Below are 20,442 nucleotides of genomic sequence, written 5' to 3'. Positions count from 1 at the left end.
ACAAGTTGACCCCGCCATGGGAAGGACCGTACATCATCGCCCAAGTACTGAAGCCCGAGACCTACAAGCTCGCCAACGAGAAGGGCGAAGTCTTCACCAACGCTTGGAACATAGAACAACTACGTCGCTTTTATCCTTAAATTTCCAAGCATTGTATATATTGTTTCTCGGAATACAATTAAAAAGCGTTCTTTAGTTGGTCTGATTTTTTGAGAACCCCCCCCCCCCCCCCCCGAGCCCATCAAGGGTCTCGGCAATACGATAACATGGTAAGGGAGACTCGGCTCTGCCTTGGCAGAACCAAGCACAGGATCGGATGTGACCTACACGCCGCCCCAGTATTCCAAGAACGGACCACTCCGACGACCACGCCGCCACAGGAATAGGCTACAGGGCTCGGACACGCCGCATCCGTTCGCACGACGCCGTATAGTTAGCACATATACTGTCCTTATCCTCCCTTTAACTATAAAAGGAAAGGACCTGGGCCATTTAGGGGGGAGAGGGACTCACGAAGAACAACGCCCTGTAACACACACTTTCCAGCCGCCTGAGAGCAACGTCTCAAGCAGCCCACATCACACCTCGCCGAGACCAGGGACTAACTCCCTCTCTCACCCAGCTTGTAACCCCCTACTACAAGCACTTCAGTACAAGGAATACACGATCGATCTCTCAGACTAGACGTAGGGCACCGATTGCCTGAACTAGTATAAGCCTTATGTCTCTTTGCATCACCATCCAGGATTAGGAACACGCAGTTCAAATTCACTGGTTGGTTAAGGACCCCCCCGGTCCAAAACACCGACACCCCCCTCCCACGCCGCCTCTGCCCCCACGCTGTCGACCACGCTCACCCCTATGGCAACCATACGAAACACGTATCGTACAATTTTTCTCAAGCAAAATAGAAATAGAATGCAGGCCTCATGCCTTAGCCACTAGACAATCCCAGTGCACGAATGAAATAATTTACAATCACGAGCTGTAGCCTGTAGGAACAAGATTTCTGAAGCCACTACTTCTGGGGGATCTTCACGTCTGGGTTGCGCATGAGCTTCAGCCACATGTTAGCCATCACCCTCGACGACATGCTCCACAACACTTCATGTGCCATCGTCGTGAGCCGCTGCTTCTCGCCATCCAACATGTTGTCCCGGCTTGCTATGCTTCCGAGCAAACTAAGGAGGAGGACCAAGAACCGGTTGGCTGTAGAGCTCGACGCCTCCGTCCTCCATGGAGTGCCAACTTGAAGATGGGCTCCTTCATGTGAAGGCTCAAGTCCACGACATTCCCACGCAAGTCGAGCTCCGGCGCTCCACGACGACCGCAGATACGAGGAACAGCCACGACCAGGAGCCCCAAGCCCACGCGCCCTGTCGGAGCTGCACGTGTTCTACCCAGCGCCCCGCTCCAAAGCGCGGCGGCCAGGCTCATCGGAGCGTCGGCGGCCCGACAACCTGCTCGGTGGCGCGACGGCCAGGTGCTCGGAGCAGCGGCGGCCTGACGACCCTCCTCTAGATGTGCCGCCGTTGCTGGCCCTTGCCTCCAGACGCGCCGCCGACGCCGACACCCGCCTCCAAACATGCCTCCGCTAGCCCCACACGAGCAGCAGCCGCCGCCGAACCAGTCCATGACCGCGGTCTTGTCTGACGGACTTTCTTCAATTGGAGCAGAGGAGTGCTCGACATGAAGGTCACTGGCAGCGGCGAAGTGGCGGGGAAGCACCCAGGGGCGGAGGCGGACTCGTGGGTGATCTCGGTTCCGTCGGAGGTGGACCGAGGCTCCTGGCCGCGCACGCACGCGACCCGGTCACATGCAAGCCTGTGGCGTTGTGCGGCAGAGGTGCTCCGCGACGCGTTCAGTCAGAGAAACGACGTTATGTGGTCACAGGGCGATGGGCTACTCAGCTCGGACGGAGAAGGAAAGGAGGAGGGAGCTTGCTGCGCCATCGAACGACAGCCATGGCTGCGGCGGGCGTCCAGCAGCATAGCGAGAGGAAGGCAAGAGTAGCTTTAGGGGGTGTTTGGTTCGAGCTACTAAACTTTATTAGCTACTAAACGGTTTAGTTACTTTTAGTAACTCTAGAGTTACTAGAGAGGACTAAAGCATTTTTAGTAGCTTTTAGTCATAACGTTTGGTTAAAAAGTTACTAAAATAACTAAAAGCTACTAAATTTAGTACCTACTAGATGAATCAAATATGCCCTTAAAATAAAATCTAGATAGCAGCGCTAAATGATATTATAACGTATATCCGTATTTCTATCGTGGCAAAGCAGCGAATCCTATTTATAGGATGGGAAAGTAGAAACCCGGAGGGAGGCAAAATTCCCTTTTTCTCGTCGCAGTTCCACCTCCTCCCCATTTCAGTCAGAGGCCCCCTCCATGACCTCCGCCCCAAATTAAATCCGGCCGCGGCCGCCGCCGTCTCCCTGGCCCCCGTGGTGGCGTAACCTCCGCCCCCAATTCCCTCGCCTCCACACTTCAAATCCCCACCACCACCACCGCACCTCCCCAACCCGTCAAATCCCGAATCCCATAGGCTAACCCTAGCCGCCCATCCGCCCGCCATGAAGGCGTCGATCAAGTTCCGCGACGACGACCGCCCGCTGCTGCGCGCCAAGGTGCCCGTCGGCGTGCTGGGGCTGCCCTTCCTCTCGGGCCTCGCGGCGGGGGGAGACGCCAAGGACCTCCGCTTCGACCTCTCCACCGCCTTCCCCTCCGGCCCGGTGCTCCGCCTCTCGTACCGCCCCAACGAGCCGCTCCAGCCCTTAGCCCTCTCCATCCGCACGGGGCTGGGGCCGCTGGGGTCCCCTATCCGCGCCCCCTTCGCCCTCGCCGCCGAATTCAACCTCACCTCCTCCAACCCGCCCGCCTTCTCGCTCCTCTTCAAGCCCCGGATCGGGGACTTCGCCGTCGCCAGCTCCGTCCGCTCCCCGCCGCCACCGCCGCCCGCATCCACCCCGCCCCCGCTGGCGATCAAGATGGCCGACCTCACCACCAACGGCGACGACCACGACCGCGAAGCGCACGGTAAAGGCTTCTCCATCGCCGGGAATGGGTTCACGGCGAACGTGGCGGCCGCTGCGGGGACGGGCGGCGGCGGCGTGGGCGCGCTGCTTTCCGGGATGCGGCTCACGACCAGGAGCGTGCTGCCACTGTGGAGTAAGGCGAGCCTGCGGTTCCAGTGGGGGCTGCGCGTGCCGCCGGAGATCAAGGCCGCGCTTGCAGACGACGGGTACGGGCGCAAGGCTGGGAGCCTCGCCATCAGCAAGCTGCCGCTGCTGGTGATGAACAAGATCACCATAGAGCACACGCCCAAGATGCCTTCACAGCCTGAAACGGACAAGAAGAGGAAGAAAGACGCTCCTCCAGCAGCCGAGGGCGAGGAGTTCTCACTGATGAAGAGGCAACTGGAGAAGCTGAATGTGGAGAGCACAATGCTGTGTCGTTCAGTCGAGGACTTGCGTGCAGAGGTTGGAGCTGGCAAAGGCGATGGTCGTAAGCTGCCAGCAGCAGTGCCACCTCCACAGCATTCATTCGTGTCGAAACCAGATCGCCATTTCCACAGCAATGCGAAGGAATTGGTGGACAGTGGGACGAAACCGCCCCCCAATGAAGCAAGCGAGGAGTTGAAGAAGGCGCTTGAGGCCCGTCGGAAGTAAGTAGCACCTAGCTAGGCCTTTGCTGACATTGCAAGCCCTACCATATGACATGGCTGCTGCCGGCTGTGTCTAGTTTTGTGCTTAATAATAGTACTTCCTTGCTGGAGAAGATTGGTAAGGGCAGTTTACACCCTGGCTGGAGGCAAGTGAGGTTGGCATTTGCCATAGGTGATGCAGTAGTTTTGCCTCAATTCTATTTCCATTGTTTGTATTAGGATATCCTGTTCTGTATAAATTCGCATCTTTCGATCTAAAATCTAGGTATGTGTATTAATACCGGCTTTAATACCAGCCGAATAGGCTCTAAAATGAATGAAGGATTAGTTTTTTCAATAGCCCCCTTTGAAGGATGTGGCATTAATCTCTGTGAAATTTGGGTATGTGCATTTGTTCCTTTGGATGAAGCGTTGAGCGTTGTTGAATGTTGATTCTCCCAAGTTCCTTTTAGTCTTATTAAAAAATTTTGTATAAATATTATGTATTTTGTTATGACTTATTTTTTTATTAGAGATACTTTAATAATGATTTATTTATTTTATTATTTGCATAATTTTTTTGAATAAGATGAACTGTCAAACAAGAAGTCAAATAGGCAAAAAAACTACACTTATGGGATGGAGTGACTATATATCTTAAGTGGCTCGGCTGATAAAGTAGAAACCACGGCTTCTGAATTCTGAAATGTGGAACTGGGAAAGTAACGGTCTGGCATGGGCACTGACATGCTCCAATAAAACCACGGCTTCTGAATTCTGAATTGTTTCAGTGATATTCTTTCGAAAATCCTATGTTAATTTAGCCCTTGTTTAGTTGGACCTCAAAATCCAAAAAGTTGCTACAGTACTTGTCACATCCGGCTCGTGTATGGAGCATTAAATGTAGACGAAAAGAAAAACTAATTGCACAGTTTGGTGGGAAATTACGAGACGAACGTTTTAAGCCTAATTAGTTAATGTTTGGACACTATTTGCTAAATAAAAACGAAGGTGCTACGGTAGCCCCAAAATCCAAATTTCGTGAACTAAACAAGGGCTTAGAGAATTCAGGGCGACGATCGATGTTAGATGAGAGAATCGAATATTTGACACCCAATCCGGGCGCCTGTGAATATTTGACATCCAATTCGCGCGTCATTGAAAATTTAACACTCTGGCTGCGAATTCGTTGAAAACAGGGGTTTTCTCCTCCTTTTCTCCGTTTAACATATTTTCTTTTTTCTTTTGCTTTCCAAGCCCACGCTGAATGACCAAAGTACCTTGGCCTGCTGTTGCTCGACCATTGCGGCGCCTCTGGCCTGCGTCGACGGCCTCCATCAGCGGTGGAGCCGAAGACGGCGGGCTTTGGCTAGCGCCGGCGCCCAGCACCGGCGACCGTCCGCGCGCACGCATGGCCGGCTCGTCCAGCACCGGCGACCGGCCCCGCGACCAGCCTGGCCCCGCGCGCGCCCAGCCAGCGGCGGCGGCGTGATGAACAGAGCCGACGAAAAATGAGTACGGGAGAGAGATGCGTTTGTACGTTGCCTTGGAAAGCAAAAGAAAAAAAGAAAAAAATGTTAAATGGAGAAAAGGAGGAGAAAACCCCTGTTTTCAATGAATTCGCAGCTAGAGTGTTAAATTTTCAACGACGCGCGAATTGGATGTCAAATATTCACAGGCGCCCGAATTGGGTGTCAAATATTCAATTTTCTCATGTTAGATTGGGCACAAACATGTACAAGCTGAAACTGCCCGATCGAGCTGATTCATCATTCAATTAAGCCCCAGAAGATAAGCCACGAATTAGGGCCTGGTTGTTTAAGCTTTTTTTTCGAGAAACTTGTTTGTCACACTCACACAAACTATCTAAAAACTCTGGAAACTCATTTTAAAAGCCGTTTGCTTTTCAAATAAAGAGGCAGCTTTTTAAACTTGCTTATAAGAAAACGATATTTTGCAATTGATATACAGAAGCGGCCTAAAATTTATAAAACTAACAGGCCAAACTCGCAACTCACCAGGATTTACCTTCCGGATCAAGCTATTCCCATTGATTGAATCTTGATGCTTTGGACATGGCTTAGCTCCATCACACCATCAGTTTACAACATGTTTGCATGATCGCATTTGGCTTATTAGTCATGACTTATCAGCCAACGAATAATATTTTTCTCTCACACTAAACTAGCCAAGTACTTTCAACCATGACTTATAAATCAAACCAGTGCAAACAAACGAGACGTTATTCTGTTGCTTAGTGCAGTCGTGTAGCTTGTGCTTTGCAGGAAGGTAGCTGATCACTGACAAGGGGTAACAAGTGGTAGGCTGATTTGTTGTGAGATTCGCACACGTACAAGTGGTAGGCTGGTGGTAGCTGATCACTGACAAGGGGTAACAAGGTCATTGCACAAGAAATCACCATTGTCCTGTTTGCTTAGCTGATAAGTCATGGCTGAAAGTATTGTTGGCTGATTTGTTGTGAGAGAAAAAATATTGTTCGTTGGCTAAAAAAGTACGGCTTATAAGCCAGATGAACAGGACTTATCAGCCATGATACAATATTTTTCTCTCACAACAAAACAGTATCAGTCGGCTTATAAGCCACGGAAACATCAATAGCCTTAATAGTCGGAGATGGGCCCACTTTAAAATTTTTTACAGAAAAGTCCCTGGGTAATTGAGAAATTAACACAGGTGCCAGGCTGCGCGCGCGGCTCGGCTGAATGGCTGATTGCCATGACCACCATGCCATCTTCTTTACCGATAAAAATCAAACCGGGCCGAGGAAGGAAAAAGCGACGGGGGAGAGCAACGGAGGCAAGGGCAACGGCCAGGGCGGGGGCGGGGCTGAGACCACACCTCCACTGCCTCACGGGCGACAACGCAGGAAGGATGGCGGACGGGTCGGAGGGCACAGACGTGTCGCCGGAGTCGGAGGCGACGGCGGCAGCCGTGAAGGGCGGGGAGATCTGGGGAACGCTGGAGGAGCTGCTCCTGGCTTGCGCCGTGACCCGGCACGGCACGGCGAGCTGGGACTCGGTGGCCATGGAGGTGCAGACAAGAAGCCCCGTGGCGGCCCGGCCCGGCCTCACGCCGCACAGCTGCCGCCTTCGCTTCCGCCACCTCCACCGCCGCTTCTCCACCGTCGGCAGCGGCGGGGAGGAGGAGGCCGAGGCCGAGGAGGACCCCGACGCCTCCGCTGCCGAGGGGTGGGTGGACGAGCTCCGGCGGCTGCGCGTCGCCGAGCTCCGGCGCGACGTCGAGCGATGCGATCTGTCCATCGGGTATGGAATCCGGAGAGAGATGAAAAATCCAAACAAGAAAAACTACCTTTTGAAAACCCTCGCCAGTTTTCCTTACCGTCTGATGGCGATCGCTCAGCGGGGATTTATTTAATGGAGAATTACAAATCAAAATTTTTATTCGCGCAGGACGCTGCAGTCGAAAGTGAAATGGCTGAGAGAGGAGCGGGAGCGGGAGCGGAGCGTCTCCGGCGAGGCTAAGCCGGACGAGGCGAGCGTCAACGACCGGCTCTCCTCCCCCAGCGAGGAGCCCGGGCGGTCGTGCAGGGAGTCGAACTCCACAGATCTGAAGCCCCCCAAGCACCCCGGTCCCCAGGGCGGCGGCGGCGGCGGCGGCGCCAAGGAGGAGGAGGTTGCGAAGCAGGAGGCGTCCGTTGAGTCGGCGGCGTCGTCCAAGGAGAGCAGCGACGTGCGGAGCTCGGCAAGCCTGTGCCGCCGCCGCCGCGGAAGCGAGAAGGCTGACGAGGAGGAGGAGGAGGCGGCGTCCGCGTCCGCGTCCCGCCCACCTCCCGCCCGGTCCCCTCCGCTCGCCTCCCTGGTCGACGCGGTCTCGGCCAAGCTCGGTTCCGCGCTGCAGCGGCTACGCGAGCACGGCAGCGAGGTAGGTGCCCCGGTAATTACCATCATGCTCGTCCTTTTCACCCTTGGATGTTACCGGGTTAAATTAGCAAGGTGTGAAAGGGTAAGCTTTAAAACCTTGTAACATGAATTTTTCCAAAAAGCTGGTGACATGTCAGGGTCCGGGTCCCACTCCCACCCTTGATTAACGGGTCTCCCGGGTGTGTAAATATTGGATAAGATTGGCGTGCATGTAGCATGCACCGATGACCTGTGATTAGAAGCCCTAAATCCGTGAGCTACCTGATTTGCGAAATGGCATATGCCTGCCTCCGCGAGTAGGATGACTTCAGGTTGCACATGCAGTGTAGCAGTACCACCGTATGGAGCTTGGGACGAAGGCATGAGGTGCATGGAAACGCTTCATTTTTTTTTCTCATTTGTACAATAATAGCCATATATGACTCTTTAATTTCTCACTAGTTTCTAAGGTGTTTCGATAAAATACGGCGAATCTCTTGTACTAGTGTAGTAACCGCGTGAAAAAAATAAATTTCTTGGTGACGAAAAAAATCAGTTTCTAAGGTGTTTACCATCTTTTTGCTCGGTGCATTATAGCACGGCAAGTTGGGTGCACAGTTGCAATCAATCATTTGTGGCCGGGTGCCTTGTAGCTAGACGATGCTAGCAGAGTTTTTTTTCGTCCCTTTTATTTTTTTTTCTTTCCCAATTATTTACTGGCTTTTTTTTATTTATGTCCTGGTCAATCCGATCCAATTGCAGGAGTCCGCCGCGTACCGGGGCACGATCAGGCGCCACGTGGACCTGGAGAGCGTGCGCCGTCGGCTGGACGCGTCGGCGGCCTCGCACGCCGACGATGACCACCACTTCCCCGCGCGCGAGCTCTACCGCGACCTGCTGCTGCTCTGCACGAACGCCGTGGTCTTCTTCCCGCGTGGCACCCCCGAGCACGCGGCGGCCGTCGAGGCCCGCGCGCTCGTCACTGGGCACGCGTCGGCGGTGCTCCACGAGCCGAAGCAGGAGCACGTGGCTGTGGCGGCGCCGGCGGCAGCGGCGGGCGCTGACATCGTCGGTTCGCTGATCGAGAAGGGGAAGAAGCCGCTGATCGTGTGCCGCAAGCGGAGCTCCATCCCGAAGGCCGCCGCGAGAAAGGAGGAGAGCACGATGAAGGGTGAGGCCGAGGCGGCTGCGGCAGCGGAGGAAGAGAGCGAGGACGAGAAGAAATCCGTGGCTGCGGCGATCAAGGACAAGGCGTGGGGAGTGAGGACGAAGAAGAGCCGCGGTGGCAAGAACTCGGCGGGTCCTGGCCGGAATATGGCGAAGGCGGCGGACGATGCGGACGGGCCGAGGAAGGGCGCCGGCGGGCTCGCCAAGAAGAGGAACGCCGTGGACTTCCTGAAGCGCCTGAACCAGTCGCCCCACAGGAAGCGGGGGTCGGGGTCCCAGATGGGGACGACGCGAAAGCGGTCTGCGGCGATGGAGCAGCAGACGACTACCGGCCGGAAGAGAGGAGCCGGCCGGAAGGAGGGCACCGGGCGCGGTGGATCCAGGAGGGGCGGCAAGGCTGCCGGGACGAAGAGAGGCGTCGGGCGGCCGCAGAAACGAGGCCCGGCACCAGCCACGCCACCGCCATCCAAGAGGGCCAAGACGAACAGCAGGTCGGAGAAGTCGTCAGGAACGGGGAAGCGCGGCGGGAGAAAGTAGGTAGGATGAGGACGGCGGTAGAAGACCTCATAAGCGTGGTAGTCGGTAGCAACTAGCGACCGAAGTAAAGCCATAGTTTCACTGTTTCAGTTTTAGCTCTGTGTAAATCACGTAGGTTGTGGTTGGGAAGGAGCCGAGCTGACAGATCTTGTGTTTCTGGTTCTGCTTGAACTGATAGCTTTGGTCATGCAACAATCGAAGCTGAACTGCAAAAAACTCCGTTTTTTTAATGTTCCTTGGTTTCTTTTTGGCTCGTTGATGTTCCTCGACTTCGTATCATTCATTTTTCATTGTACCATTCATTTTTCATTGTACTAAAAGAATGAAAAATCCAGGTTCAAAGTAAATATAACCGCCCCTCTTGTACGAAACAAATTCCATTAGTTGGCTCCGTCCTGAATTATAATACTCCCTCTGTTTCAAGTTCCACATTCTAACTTTTGTAGATAGATAGCAACAGCTATGATACTCCCTCCTTTCTAAAGCATGATTTGGTCAGTATTTATTGAAAAATGATAATATTTTTATAAAAGTATTTTTCAAGACAAATCTATTCCTATGGTTTTCATATTTTCAAACTTAACAATATAAAAATTATTCACGATTTATACTCCCAATGTTTGTCCAAAACGACTTGAGTTACCAATACGGAGGAGTAATAAAAAATTATGTATCTAGAAAAGGCATACAAACATATTTTGGAATGAAATAACAATTACAATAAATATTTTTTAAGAAAAAAAAATGGACATGCGACCATTAGCGTAGTCGTTAACACATCGGGACACGGTCAGCCAAGCTACTCCAGCAGGAAAAGCCTGCACAACAAAGTCCGGATACTCCAGCAGCATACATCAAAAGCGTGCACAACAAAGTCCTTTTTTACATTAGAGTGCAAGAACAGCCAAGTTGGATATTATGCTAGAGTTAGAAATCTACCTGTACTGAATCAGGAATGCTAAGTGATCCATGCTAATGATCAACTAGAACATTTAAGTTATTTCTAGTTTGCTACAGAGGAAACAACATGCAATGGCGCGCAAAAAGTTCTTTAACATTTGCATATCCCTGCCCCTCCGTGCGCTCAATTTTGTGTACCGAAAAATCCCATTTCAGGCATCAACAGTTTCCAGTACACCATTTTCTGGCATGTCAGTTTTGCCATAATGTGGTTTCTTTGTTCTGTGGTCGAGGTAGGTGGTACACAAATGCAAGTTAATCTTCCAATTCCAACATGCCAGAAACAACTAAGTAGTAATGCCGTTCCTTTCCCCAGCAGAACCCATTCGGCCTTCCATGGCCATATCTTCTGTAACACAAAAAATCGGTCAGGGAAATATACGAAGCGTGAATACACCAAAGATGCATCAGCTGGCGAATGTACAATTCTAATGTCCATTTCCAGGAAGACTTCAACATACCACCAGTTAAAACTACAATACCTCCAAAGGTTCATCCAAGGATCCTATTTTATACTAAAACATTAGCAAATACTACCTCTGTTCCCCAAAAAAAAACATGTCATTTTAGTTTTCTCCTGATTCAACCTTATCTTTGTCTTGAAAGTGTATAGAAAAAGGCACCACCATCCACCATCAAAATATGTCTTAAGAGTACATTTATTTGGTATTGATGTTAATTAATATTTTCTCCAATAAGAGTAAACTACACGGACGGTCCCTAAACTAATACATCACTCTCATTTAGGTCCCAAAACTACGAAATTGTCGTCTGGTTCACCGGTGAGGTTCAGAGCCTTTGCTCGTTCTTGACCTCCATGTGGTTCGCCTCCCATCTTGTTGTGGCAAGCAAAATCTTGATGCCATCTGCTGTGACTGGGGCCAGATAGTGTCGCCACACATGCTTTCTCGTAGAAGAGCATCTGCACGACGACCCTAACTGGAAGCAACTCATTCTGGGAAGCATGCATGGACACTGTCTTAGCGAGCTTCCTGTAGTTGAGAACCCTGCATAGCTCATTCTAGCGGTGTGCATGGACGTCAGTTGTTCTTGCCTTCATGGTGACTGATTCAAAACTATCCATGGTCGTACTAAACTAGTATTGTTTGTCAGCTTCACTAGGTGTCATCTCTTGACAATGCTCAGTAGCCACCGACGTGCGTAGGTCTCAAGCGCGTCGCCCTTACAGCAGCAGAGGAGATATGTAGATGCTTTGGACCAGGATTTGAGTACTTCAATAGGTTAGGGACCTAGATTTGCAATTTCATAGTTTCGGGACCTTTGTGAGAATCACGTATAGTTTAGAGACCAACCATGTCAATATGAGCCGCGGAGCAACATGGCAATTCCAAGCTAGAGCGCCGAATTAGCTAATTTGCTATGATATGGCTGCTTTGGATCAGGATTGGGAATAGTTTAGGGACCTAGATCTACAATTTCATAGTCTGGGGACCTAGATGAGAACGTAATAGTTTACAAACTGCGGTGTAATTAACTCTAAATTGGTCAAAGTTAGAAAGTATGACATAGGAAAAAGCTAAAGCATCTAACTTCTATGATGGAGTGAGTCCAATCTTTCTGTATAGTACTATCTGACCCTCAACGAGGTAGAACTGGCGAGGAACTTACCACTATCGCTATCCGATGCTTCATCAAGTCTGGCAATTGCATCAAGTAATGACTGCTCCTGATCCTAAAAGAACAAGTGTTTTGCCTCGTGACTCAAAGAAGGGAAAGAAAATATGATAAAGAGCTTTTTCAATCACGAGCATTTTCAAATGAGAAGAACATTTGACCAGAAGAATTAACTCACTTTCAGCAGTTTCCTTGCCTTCTCAATTTCAGGCATATTTGGATTGGACAATACCCTCTCCACCTGTGTTGGGAACATACAACCGTGAGACAAAATTATATCTGACTACCTTTTTTATGTCTAACTGTTGATTGAAATTTACCTCCGTAACAACACTTTCAGTATTTGGTATGTCAACATGATGAAAATTCCTATTGATGCCATTTTCAGGTGGAGCATAGTCCTTTATAGGCTCATTTATTGATAACCTCCCTCTTCCCCTGATTGAACCAGCCACAGCACCATTATTGGTTGGGTGCCTCTTCAACATAGGGCCAGAAGGGCCCCAGCCATCACGATTTGAAAGATGTCCATCAAATTCCCATCTTATATCTTCAGGTGCCATCTGTTTAAGGAGCGTTTATCAATCTTCAACTGAATAATTAATGGCAATGTGGCAATCAGCCAGGCTAATTCAGCAGGCAAATTTTAATTCACCTACAGATCAAACATGTTAATTCAACACATATCCATACTCTAGATCATACAATACAAGCAAGTGAATTTCAGCTCCAGCAGATCAGTAGGAGTATAGTATCTAGGCTACTGCAGCACTGCAAAAATATAATTTTGGAAGAGTTAAATGCACCAGTGAAGGGTGGGCCTAGTGCAAGCGGTAGAGTCTACCGCCTGTGACCGGAAGGTCCCGGGTTCGAGTCACGGTCTCCTCGCATTTCACAGGTGAGGGTAAGGCTTGCCACTGACACCCTTCCCCAGACCCCGCACAGAGCGGGAGCTCTCTGCAGTGGGTACGCCCTAAATGCACCAACAGCTCTCGAATTTGTAAGCGTGTCACATAGGTCCATGAACTTGAAAAATGCATTTCTGAGTCCCTAAACTTGTTAACTGGTTCACCACAGGTCCATACCAACCATGCTGGCATTTTTATCTGACATGGCATGCCACTGTAGCACTGACTGTGTCTGCCACTTTGCATTTAACCCCCTCATCTATCTTTGCCTCGTTCATTTGCATAAAGAAAAGGCCGCACTCGAAGGTGCCGCCCTCGCTTCGGACATGTGAGCAGGCGACCGTGGCCACACAGCCAACGCCGACCATGCTGCCCATGCTAACAAGTAGCGTCGCATGAGTGGCCGCATACAGCCTTGTCGGTGACTGTGACATGGCCTTCTCTGTCTCACTGTCTGCGCTGCCCGCAGGGCCGCTCGTGCCGCCACACCACGCGCTACACGCACCTTGACGAACACCACCCCACCTCTCAGCCATGGCCGTTGTCGCCTTGCCGGTTGCGCTGCCAAGAAAGTGAAGGCGGATCATCTCCTTTCTCCTGCCAGCACACGGACATGGATAGAGAAGGCGTTGGCTCGCTGAGTCGCTGTAGGAGCAAAGGCCATGTTACAGCCACAACGAAAGGTACTCATCCATCGGTCCGCGGGGGCTGCTCGCGAAGGCTATAGTCTGCAGGTGGTGCTAGCTAGTAGCGCATGCCGCAGCATGGTCGGCGCTGGCCGCGAGACCACGATCAACGGCTCACGAGGCTAGAAGTCCTGGAAGCCCTAGAATCTGACCGGCGCGAGGTGGAAGAAGACCACATCGATGGCGCGCTCGCTGAGTTCTGGCTTGGCCGCTTGGTGGCCTGGTGGGTATGCGTATGGGTATTGGGCTTAGGGGCTTCTTCCGTCTTGGCATGCCAAGCCCATAAGGCCTTAGCCTTTGCGAAAGAAGAAAGGCGCAGTCGGGCAGTTGTGGCGTCGCGCAGAGCTCCCCCGACTCCAAGGCGTCGCATCGGGGCACGGGCTGGCTGATCACTGTGGCTGGCCGCGCCGGCGCACCCGGCTCCCTCTGGCCCTCCCTCTCCTCTTTTGTCGCCTCTCGCCCTACGTGAACTGCGGCTCCACCCCTCGCCGGGCACCGGCCCGCCCCCTCCCGATCTCCTGCGCGGCCTGCGCATAGTCGACGAGCAGCGGTCAGGACAAGGGGCCAGCTGGCCAGGGTGCTGCCCACTGGCCACCATGCTTCCGGCAGACGAGTAGACAACGGAGACTGCCGCTTGCCGTGCTGCCCGTTGCGTGCAGCAGGGCAGGACGGCCGCCGGCACGGAAACAGGCGAACAACGGGGCAGAGGGCCAGAGGGAGACGGACGGGATGCCGCCGCTACGCCGTTGTGCCAGCGTTTGCTGCTGCGGGCGCTGGCGCGCTACCCATAGGAAGCAGGATTGACAATCGGGAATATTTCCTGTGACCTATGACCCAGATGGCGCCGGCGCTGGCGAGGCGGATCGGGGCCGTTGCCGAGAGGAGGAAGGTCCGTCGCACGAATACGGCCTTTTATGGAAATGAACGAGGCTAAGATAGATGAGAGGTTAAATGCAAAGTGGCAGACACAGTCAGCACTACAGTGCTTGCCACGTCAGATAAAAATGCTAGCATGGCTGGTATGGACCTGTGGTGAACTAGTTAACAAGTTTAGGGACTCAGAAATGCATTTTCCAAGTTCATGGAGCTATGTGACACACGCTTACAAGTTCGAGGTCCGCTGGTGCATTTAACTCATTTTGGAAAGGGAAGTGCTTTGCAACGTCAAATATTTAGCACTTTACATTTTAAGCTTATTGGAGCACATGAATAGATAGTATCTTGTTGGCATCAATCAACAGAGACTAGCACAAGTAACACACAAAAATCAATTATTCATAGCCAATGGTAGAGAAAGCATAACAAAAAAGTAAGCACTTGGATGGTGTATAATGGAAGAAACACAACTAAATACAGAGGAAAAGACGAAAGAAAGGGATAAATAGAAAATGATACAAGCATTGCAGGCAAAAGGTACTTACATCACAAAGCCTAACCGATTCCCAAGTCTCGGCTTGTGTGCCCATGTCATAGACGAGTGCATGCTCACCCTAAAGAGATCATGAAAGAAGGTTACTGGGCACTGATGCATATCTGCATCAAGGAGCAAACAGCAGCAAAAAATTGAAACCAACCGTCACAGGGTTATATTGTGTTATGGTGGCCTCATAGAAGTTGTTGTCCTCTGGCCACCTTGTATAAACTTTATGGTTTATTAATGAACTTGGATCCACAGACGGTAGCGCCAAAGGAATGGGCTTGTACAAATCCAGAAGCCATTATAAAATTGTTCTCAGGCTGTTATAAAAAAAAATCTCAGGATGCAAAAAATATTATGCATAATATTCTGAATATACCGTCTTCGCCTTCTTGCCTCTTGCTGACAAAGGACCCCACTTTGCAGATGGAACTGAGTGGGAGGGTATCATAGGGGACTGGAGGCCTGCAGATTGCGAAGGAATCAAATGAGATGCCCTTTGCCTCTTGGTAGTGGGCCCAGGTTCCGCATCATATAAAACCCTGTTGCCACGATGCAGACCACTTGGGGTTCCACCTGCCTGTCTTAACTCCCTGCAGATATTTTTGGTGAAAGCAAATAACAAAGGATGATATATTGATGAAGTAAAACACGTACATACATAAATGCTTTAGGAAATACCGCATTCGACGGATTGGTCCCATCTTCATTGACTTTATTTAATAGCTCCCTATGCTCCTCATCAGAAACCCTCAGTTCTTTCCTGAGTTCAGTAATCAAACTCTCTTTTTCCTGTACAGAAGCACATCTATCTATTCTCAGCACAAACGGTAGTCCAAGATATGACTACTGAAACTGACTGCCACAAGTTTCAATTTGGTTGTATACCCAGGATATTGCATCAGATTGCACTTTAAATGCTCTAAGAACACCAGTATATGCATCTTGCTCAACACGATGTATTTCACTCTCCAAATCATTATTCGCCCTCATGTAAGGAAATGCCCCAGCAGATGCTCGGCCATTCCCACTGAAAGATCGTCCTCTTAGTCCTCTATTTTGTGTTGGGGGGAGATCGTCATCAGTCCCTACAACAAAGGGAGAGGAATAAATACTGTAGCATATGAAATGCACAGCTGACAGCAAGTCATGTGGACTATGTTATCCTATGACTGCAACACCACCAACTATACTTGTAACTCGAATTTACAATTTGGTACCTAGTGGGCCAGAAGCCCAAAAATAGTCACTAGTCAGGGAATGTGAGTGACATGGTATCATGAAACCAAAGCCGGGATAATATAAATGTAAACTGTAAAGTCGACAATCTTTCCTGACACGTCCAACTCACCAAGTAAAACTACTACAGCACTGGTATAGAGTTTTTCATAGCCGATACTCTGTATTACATCTCTGAAATCCCTATATACAAGCCCCTGGATTATATTTAATAGAAGCTGCGAAAAAATTAGAATTGGTTTTTGCATTTTTTTTGTGTGTCAAAATAAAGAAAACCCATCCTAATGGGTAATCTATTCCTTAACAAAAAAAAATGGAGATTATATAATGCTTACTCTCAAACTTTTTGTTTATACAGTTGTGATATTCTTTGTTTCCATCTTTATCTTGGGATTGGGATCTTATATCTAATATCTAATGACCCAGGACTTAATCCTGGGCGTCAGGTGTAAAAATCCAAAGTTTTGGGGAAAAGAAAGTTTCAGCAAGTTATCCATTGGCCTATCTTTATAACGCCACAACTTAAATCTTCTGCTGTATTTACATTGCTTAGTGGCAACAGATATATCAATCTCAAAAAACAAGGCATCATACAGTCAGGCTGAAATACAAATTGACCAACAGAACGGGAATCCTTAACCAAGAGGGGAAAAACTATCAGGCTTAAAATTGGTCGATTCGAGCAAACTCACCGCTGCTATCGTAGGGGTTGTATCCGCCGCCTCATAACCCCGCCGGAAACAACGAGAGAGACGAACCGCCGAAACCCGCAGCAATTCCGCCGGATCCGGGCACCGGCGCGTCTGAGCTCAGGTAAAGGACATAGGTGCACACATGTACACCCACCATTTTTTTTTCGCAAAAAATCGTAGTTAGTACCTTGTAATTAGATCAGATCCGAATACAATAGCTTAAATTAGGGTTCGGGCACTCGGTCTCGCACAGCAGGAGGGAAAGATAAGGTGCGCGTACCTGGTGGGTGCTCGTCGCCGGTGAAGGGCCCGGCGGGTTACCTAGCAAAGGGACCGACGAAGACCCGGGAACCTGGCGTAGCTTAGGGCGTCGCGCCGGCGGAAGCGGTCGCCCAGCTGCGCCACGAGAGGGAGAGCGCGCGTGGGGGCGAACGGGAAAAGAAAAGGAAGGAAGGGGTGAAGGGGGAGATGTTTAATTTCGTAGGCTCGTAGCCGCCGGATTTTTAGCCGTAAGGGGGAGATGTTTTATTTCGTAGGCTCGTTGCCGCCGGATTTTAGCCGTAAGACTGCGCCCTTTTTGGTTCGCGAAAAGTTAAAAAAAAAGTGTTATAGTATTCATTATATTGAATTTTGCGTACTAGCATTATAATATCGTAGATGAGTCAGGGTACTCGGATATAGAGATTATACCTGGCACCTAAAGTAGATTTTTTATATGAATATTTTGTTGGAGACTATGGGCCTTTTCAGTGTACCCCAATATTCGACTTGTTCGGCTTGTTTTTTCAGCTAGAACAGTATTTTTTTCTCACAACAATTCAGCCGAAACAGTATTTTTCAGCCAGTTTCAACCAAGATTCAGCAAGCCGAACGGAGCCTATAGGTATTATGTTGCAAACCTATTTTGAGTTTGGGTTCCGCAATGGGCCTCTTGGTGGAGACAGTCTAAGGCGCGTCGGCCGTCGGGACTCAGGACTCGGGGCTCGGGAACACGTTTTCTTTCACGAGAAAATGCCTCAGCTTCGCAAAAATTGTTTTTAGGTTAGATGTATACATAGAAGGAAAACATTTTACTTCTATATACAAAAATCGCTCGTTTCCTAATAAAAAATAATGTCAGTTTAAATGAAATTATTCCATTTCACAAAAAAATATAGGTTAAATTAAAGTCCTACATTCGGGGGGAAAAGTTCTTATTTCACTAGAAAGATGTTCCATTGGAACCACTAACTTAACAGAAATATTTTATTATTTATAGATTATTGACTTGTATAGTGAAGGAAATTGAAATAAAAATAGACATGCAAAAACAAGTAGAAAGGAAAGAAAAGGAAAACATACTTTTTTATGATAATGAAAAATATTTTAGCTTCATGTTCTTCACATAAGAGGAATCAGATCAATTTAATTTAATATTTAAACCAAGAGTGTTTTTTTCTTTCTTCGTCTCTTTGACCAGCAGCGACAAGCGGGTCTAAGTCACTCCTGCACCTTTCCTATTACCGGTCACGATCCCACCAACAGTATTCCATTTTCTAAATAACCATCCAATGGCCTAGATTAATTCAAACATCCCTAAAAAAACATGACAAAGTACAACTGCTTGGCCAGGACTCTGCCACCATAGTTGGATTTTATGACCATCTAATGGCCTAGATTAATTCACAAAGCCTGTAACAAGATACAATAAAGTCCAATGACGACCAGAGTGTTATGACCTAGCTTGTGTTTGTCGGGTATGCACTTCATCACAAGCATAAGCATGCTAGAAACTTCATTTACAGAAATTATGTTAAGTACGACCGAACCTGACACTATAGAGTGGCAAGTGATCCGGTTATAGTTGTCAGACGATGCCACGTTAGCGAGCAAACAATCAAAGTTGTGACTATCAAATGGTCTGACCGAAGACATCAAACACTCTAGTAGGCCATGCAAATGGAGATTTGTCCACCGCACACCTCTCTAGGGACCACATGCCAACACGAAATACATTACACCATCTCCCTCTTCTTTCTTGTCGTTCTCTTGACACGACATCTCTTTAGCAAGAAAAGAAGCAGTAGCAAGAAACGAAAAAAGAGGACAATGGAAGAGAAGAAGGAAAAGAAGAAAGAAGAAGACAAGGAAGAGGAGGAGCACCAAGCTGCGGCGAAGTGACCCAAGGCATTTCCTATTGCTAGGGCAGGAGCATGGAAGAGCTCCTTCTCCTATCATGGTGGGGAAGAAGAGGAAAGAGGAGGAAGAAGAAGCTTCACCAATAAGTCGTCTACTCTAACCTAGGCTCCAGTGGCGGATCTAGAAAATACATTTAGGGGGGCTGGGACAAAGAGAGTTATTTCTCAATGGGCTGGAAACTAGCTTCTCTACACTCTACTATGGGCCGCTGAACACACATATCCTGGCCCAGGACGGCAGCCCAACTCAAAACTCGTCTTCAACCTCTGTCGGGAACACTCCAGCACCTTCTTCCCTGTTGTTAATGGCTGAAAAATTCATGGGGGGCTAAGGGGGCTCCAATGGCGCGAACAGGGTAGGGGGCTTGAGCCTCGGTAGCCCCCCTGGCAGATCCGCCCCTGCTAGGCTCCTTGGCCCGTGCTCTTGAAATCTTGGTAAGCTCTACACTAATAATCGTATAATTCTCCAACTAACTTTATCGTTGTTCCAATTTACCAGACGGAGTACCCTTATGGCGGGAAATAATAATGTGTAATTACTAGAAAATAATACTTAAGTTCCCTAATTTTAAAGTTGAATAAAAAACCACTAAATTAGTATTAAGCCAAAACTTAAACTTTATTTGGCTGTTTTGTTAGTTTCAACCTAAAACTGTGTTGGTCGTCAGAACTTAAATTAAAAGATGTGGGGGTATGGCCCTCGGTATCCTCAAGACAAGACATGGGCGCACCATCAGAGGTGGCCCGACCCACAAGATCAAGGCGTGCACGGCGCTGCTCGGCGTGCACCGCAAGACATTGTATAGTATCAAATAGATACTTTACTTGTAACCCTGTCCTTCCAGACTATATAAGGAGAGGCAGGGGTTCCCCTAGTGGACACGATCCATCTATCTCTCATTGACATACAGCAATATAATCAGACGCAAGACGTAGGTATTACGTCTTCACGGCGGCCGAACCTGGATAAAACCTCATGTCTGTCTTGCGTCGCCATCTTGTTTGTAGCTTGCGCATCTGTCTGCCGACAATCTACTACCTTGGGTATACCCCTAGGTAGACTGTCGACCATATTTCGTCGACAGTGGCGCGCCAGGTAGGGGGCGTGCGTACTGCTCCCCAGACGAACAAGATGGTCATCACCCCCGGTTCCATGGCTACGCCGAACGACCTCACGTTCACCATCGGGCGGATCACCTGGACCACTAGCTTCGACAACTTCATCGCCATGACCACGGAGGAGGCGTAGATCCAATCTGCGTCTACCACTGCTTCACCAGCATCAGCTATGGCTCCGACCACGTTGGATCTGGCTCCGGCCACACCAGCATCGTCTTCAGCCACGCCGACAACCTGTCGTTCGCTTCCTCGCTACAAAGGAAGGCAGATCGACAACACCGACCTGCTCGACTCCATCGATCAGGACGACATCGCTCGGACTACTTACTCCGACCACCTACCGCGTCGCAATGATAATCGCCGCGAAGAACGGCGTCGTGAC

At 49.5% G+C, this 20,442-nt stretch overlaps 1 protein-coding gene and 2 pseudogenes across 1 annotated transcript; 2 read left to right on the top strand and 1 right to left on the bottom strand.

Annotated features, from left to right (window-relative positions):
• The first annotated feature begins 2,309 nt into the window (after positions 1-2,309).
• LOC136552029 (uncharacterized) lies at positions 2,310-4,002 on the top strand. The gene has a single exon (XM_066543575.1). The coding sequence runs from the start codon at positions 2,573-2,575 to the stop codon at positions 3,665-3,667; it is 1,095 nt and encodes a 364-aa protein (XP_066399672.1). The 5' UTR covers positions 2,310-2,572; the 3' UTR covers positions 3,668-4,002.
• A 2,095-nt stretch (positions 4,003-6,097) lies between these two features.
• LOC136549952 (uncharacterized) lies at positions 6,098-9,481 on the top strand (annotated as a pseudogene).
• A 574-nt stretch (positions 9,482-10,055) lies between these two features.
• Positions 10,056-16,795, bottom strand: LOC136549953 (protein EMSY-LIKE 3-like; annotated as a pseudogene).
• Between the last annotated feature and the right edge of the window lie 3,647 nt (positions 16,796-20,442).

This window comes from Miscanthus floridulus, chromosome 4 (genome assembly GCF_019320115.1).
Source record: "Miscanthus floridulus cultivar M001 chromosome 4, ASM1932011v1, whole genome shotgun sequence".
Classification (NCBI taxonomy): Eukaryota; Viridiplantae; Streptophyta; class Magnoliopsida; order Poales; family Poaceae; genus Miscanthus; species Miscanthus floridulus.
This window is presented reverse-complemented; position numbering and strand designations above follow the sequence as displayed.

Bases quoted from the DNA above. Each gene is read 5' to 3' on its own strand.
- LOC136552029 (XM_066543575.1), top strand. From the start codon at position 2,573: ATGAAGGCGTCGATCAAGTTCCGCGACGACGACCGCCCGCTGCTGCGC.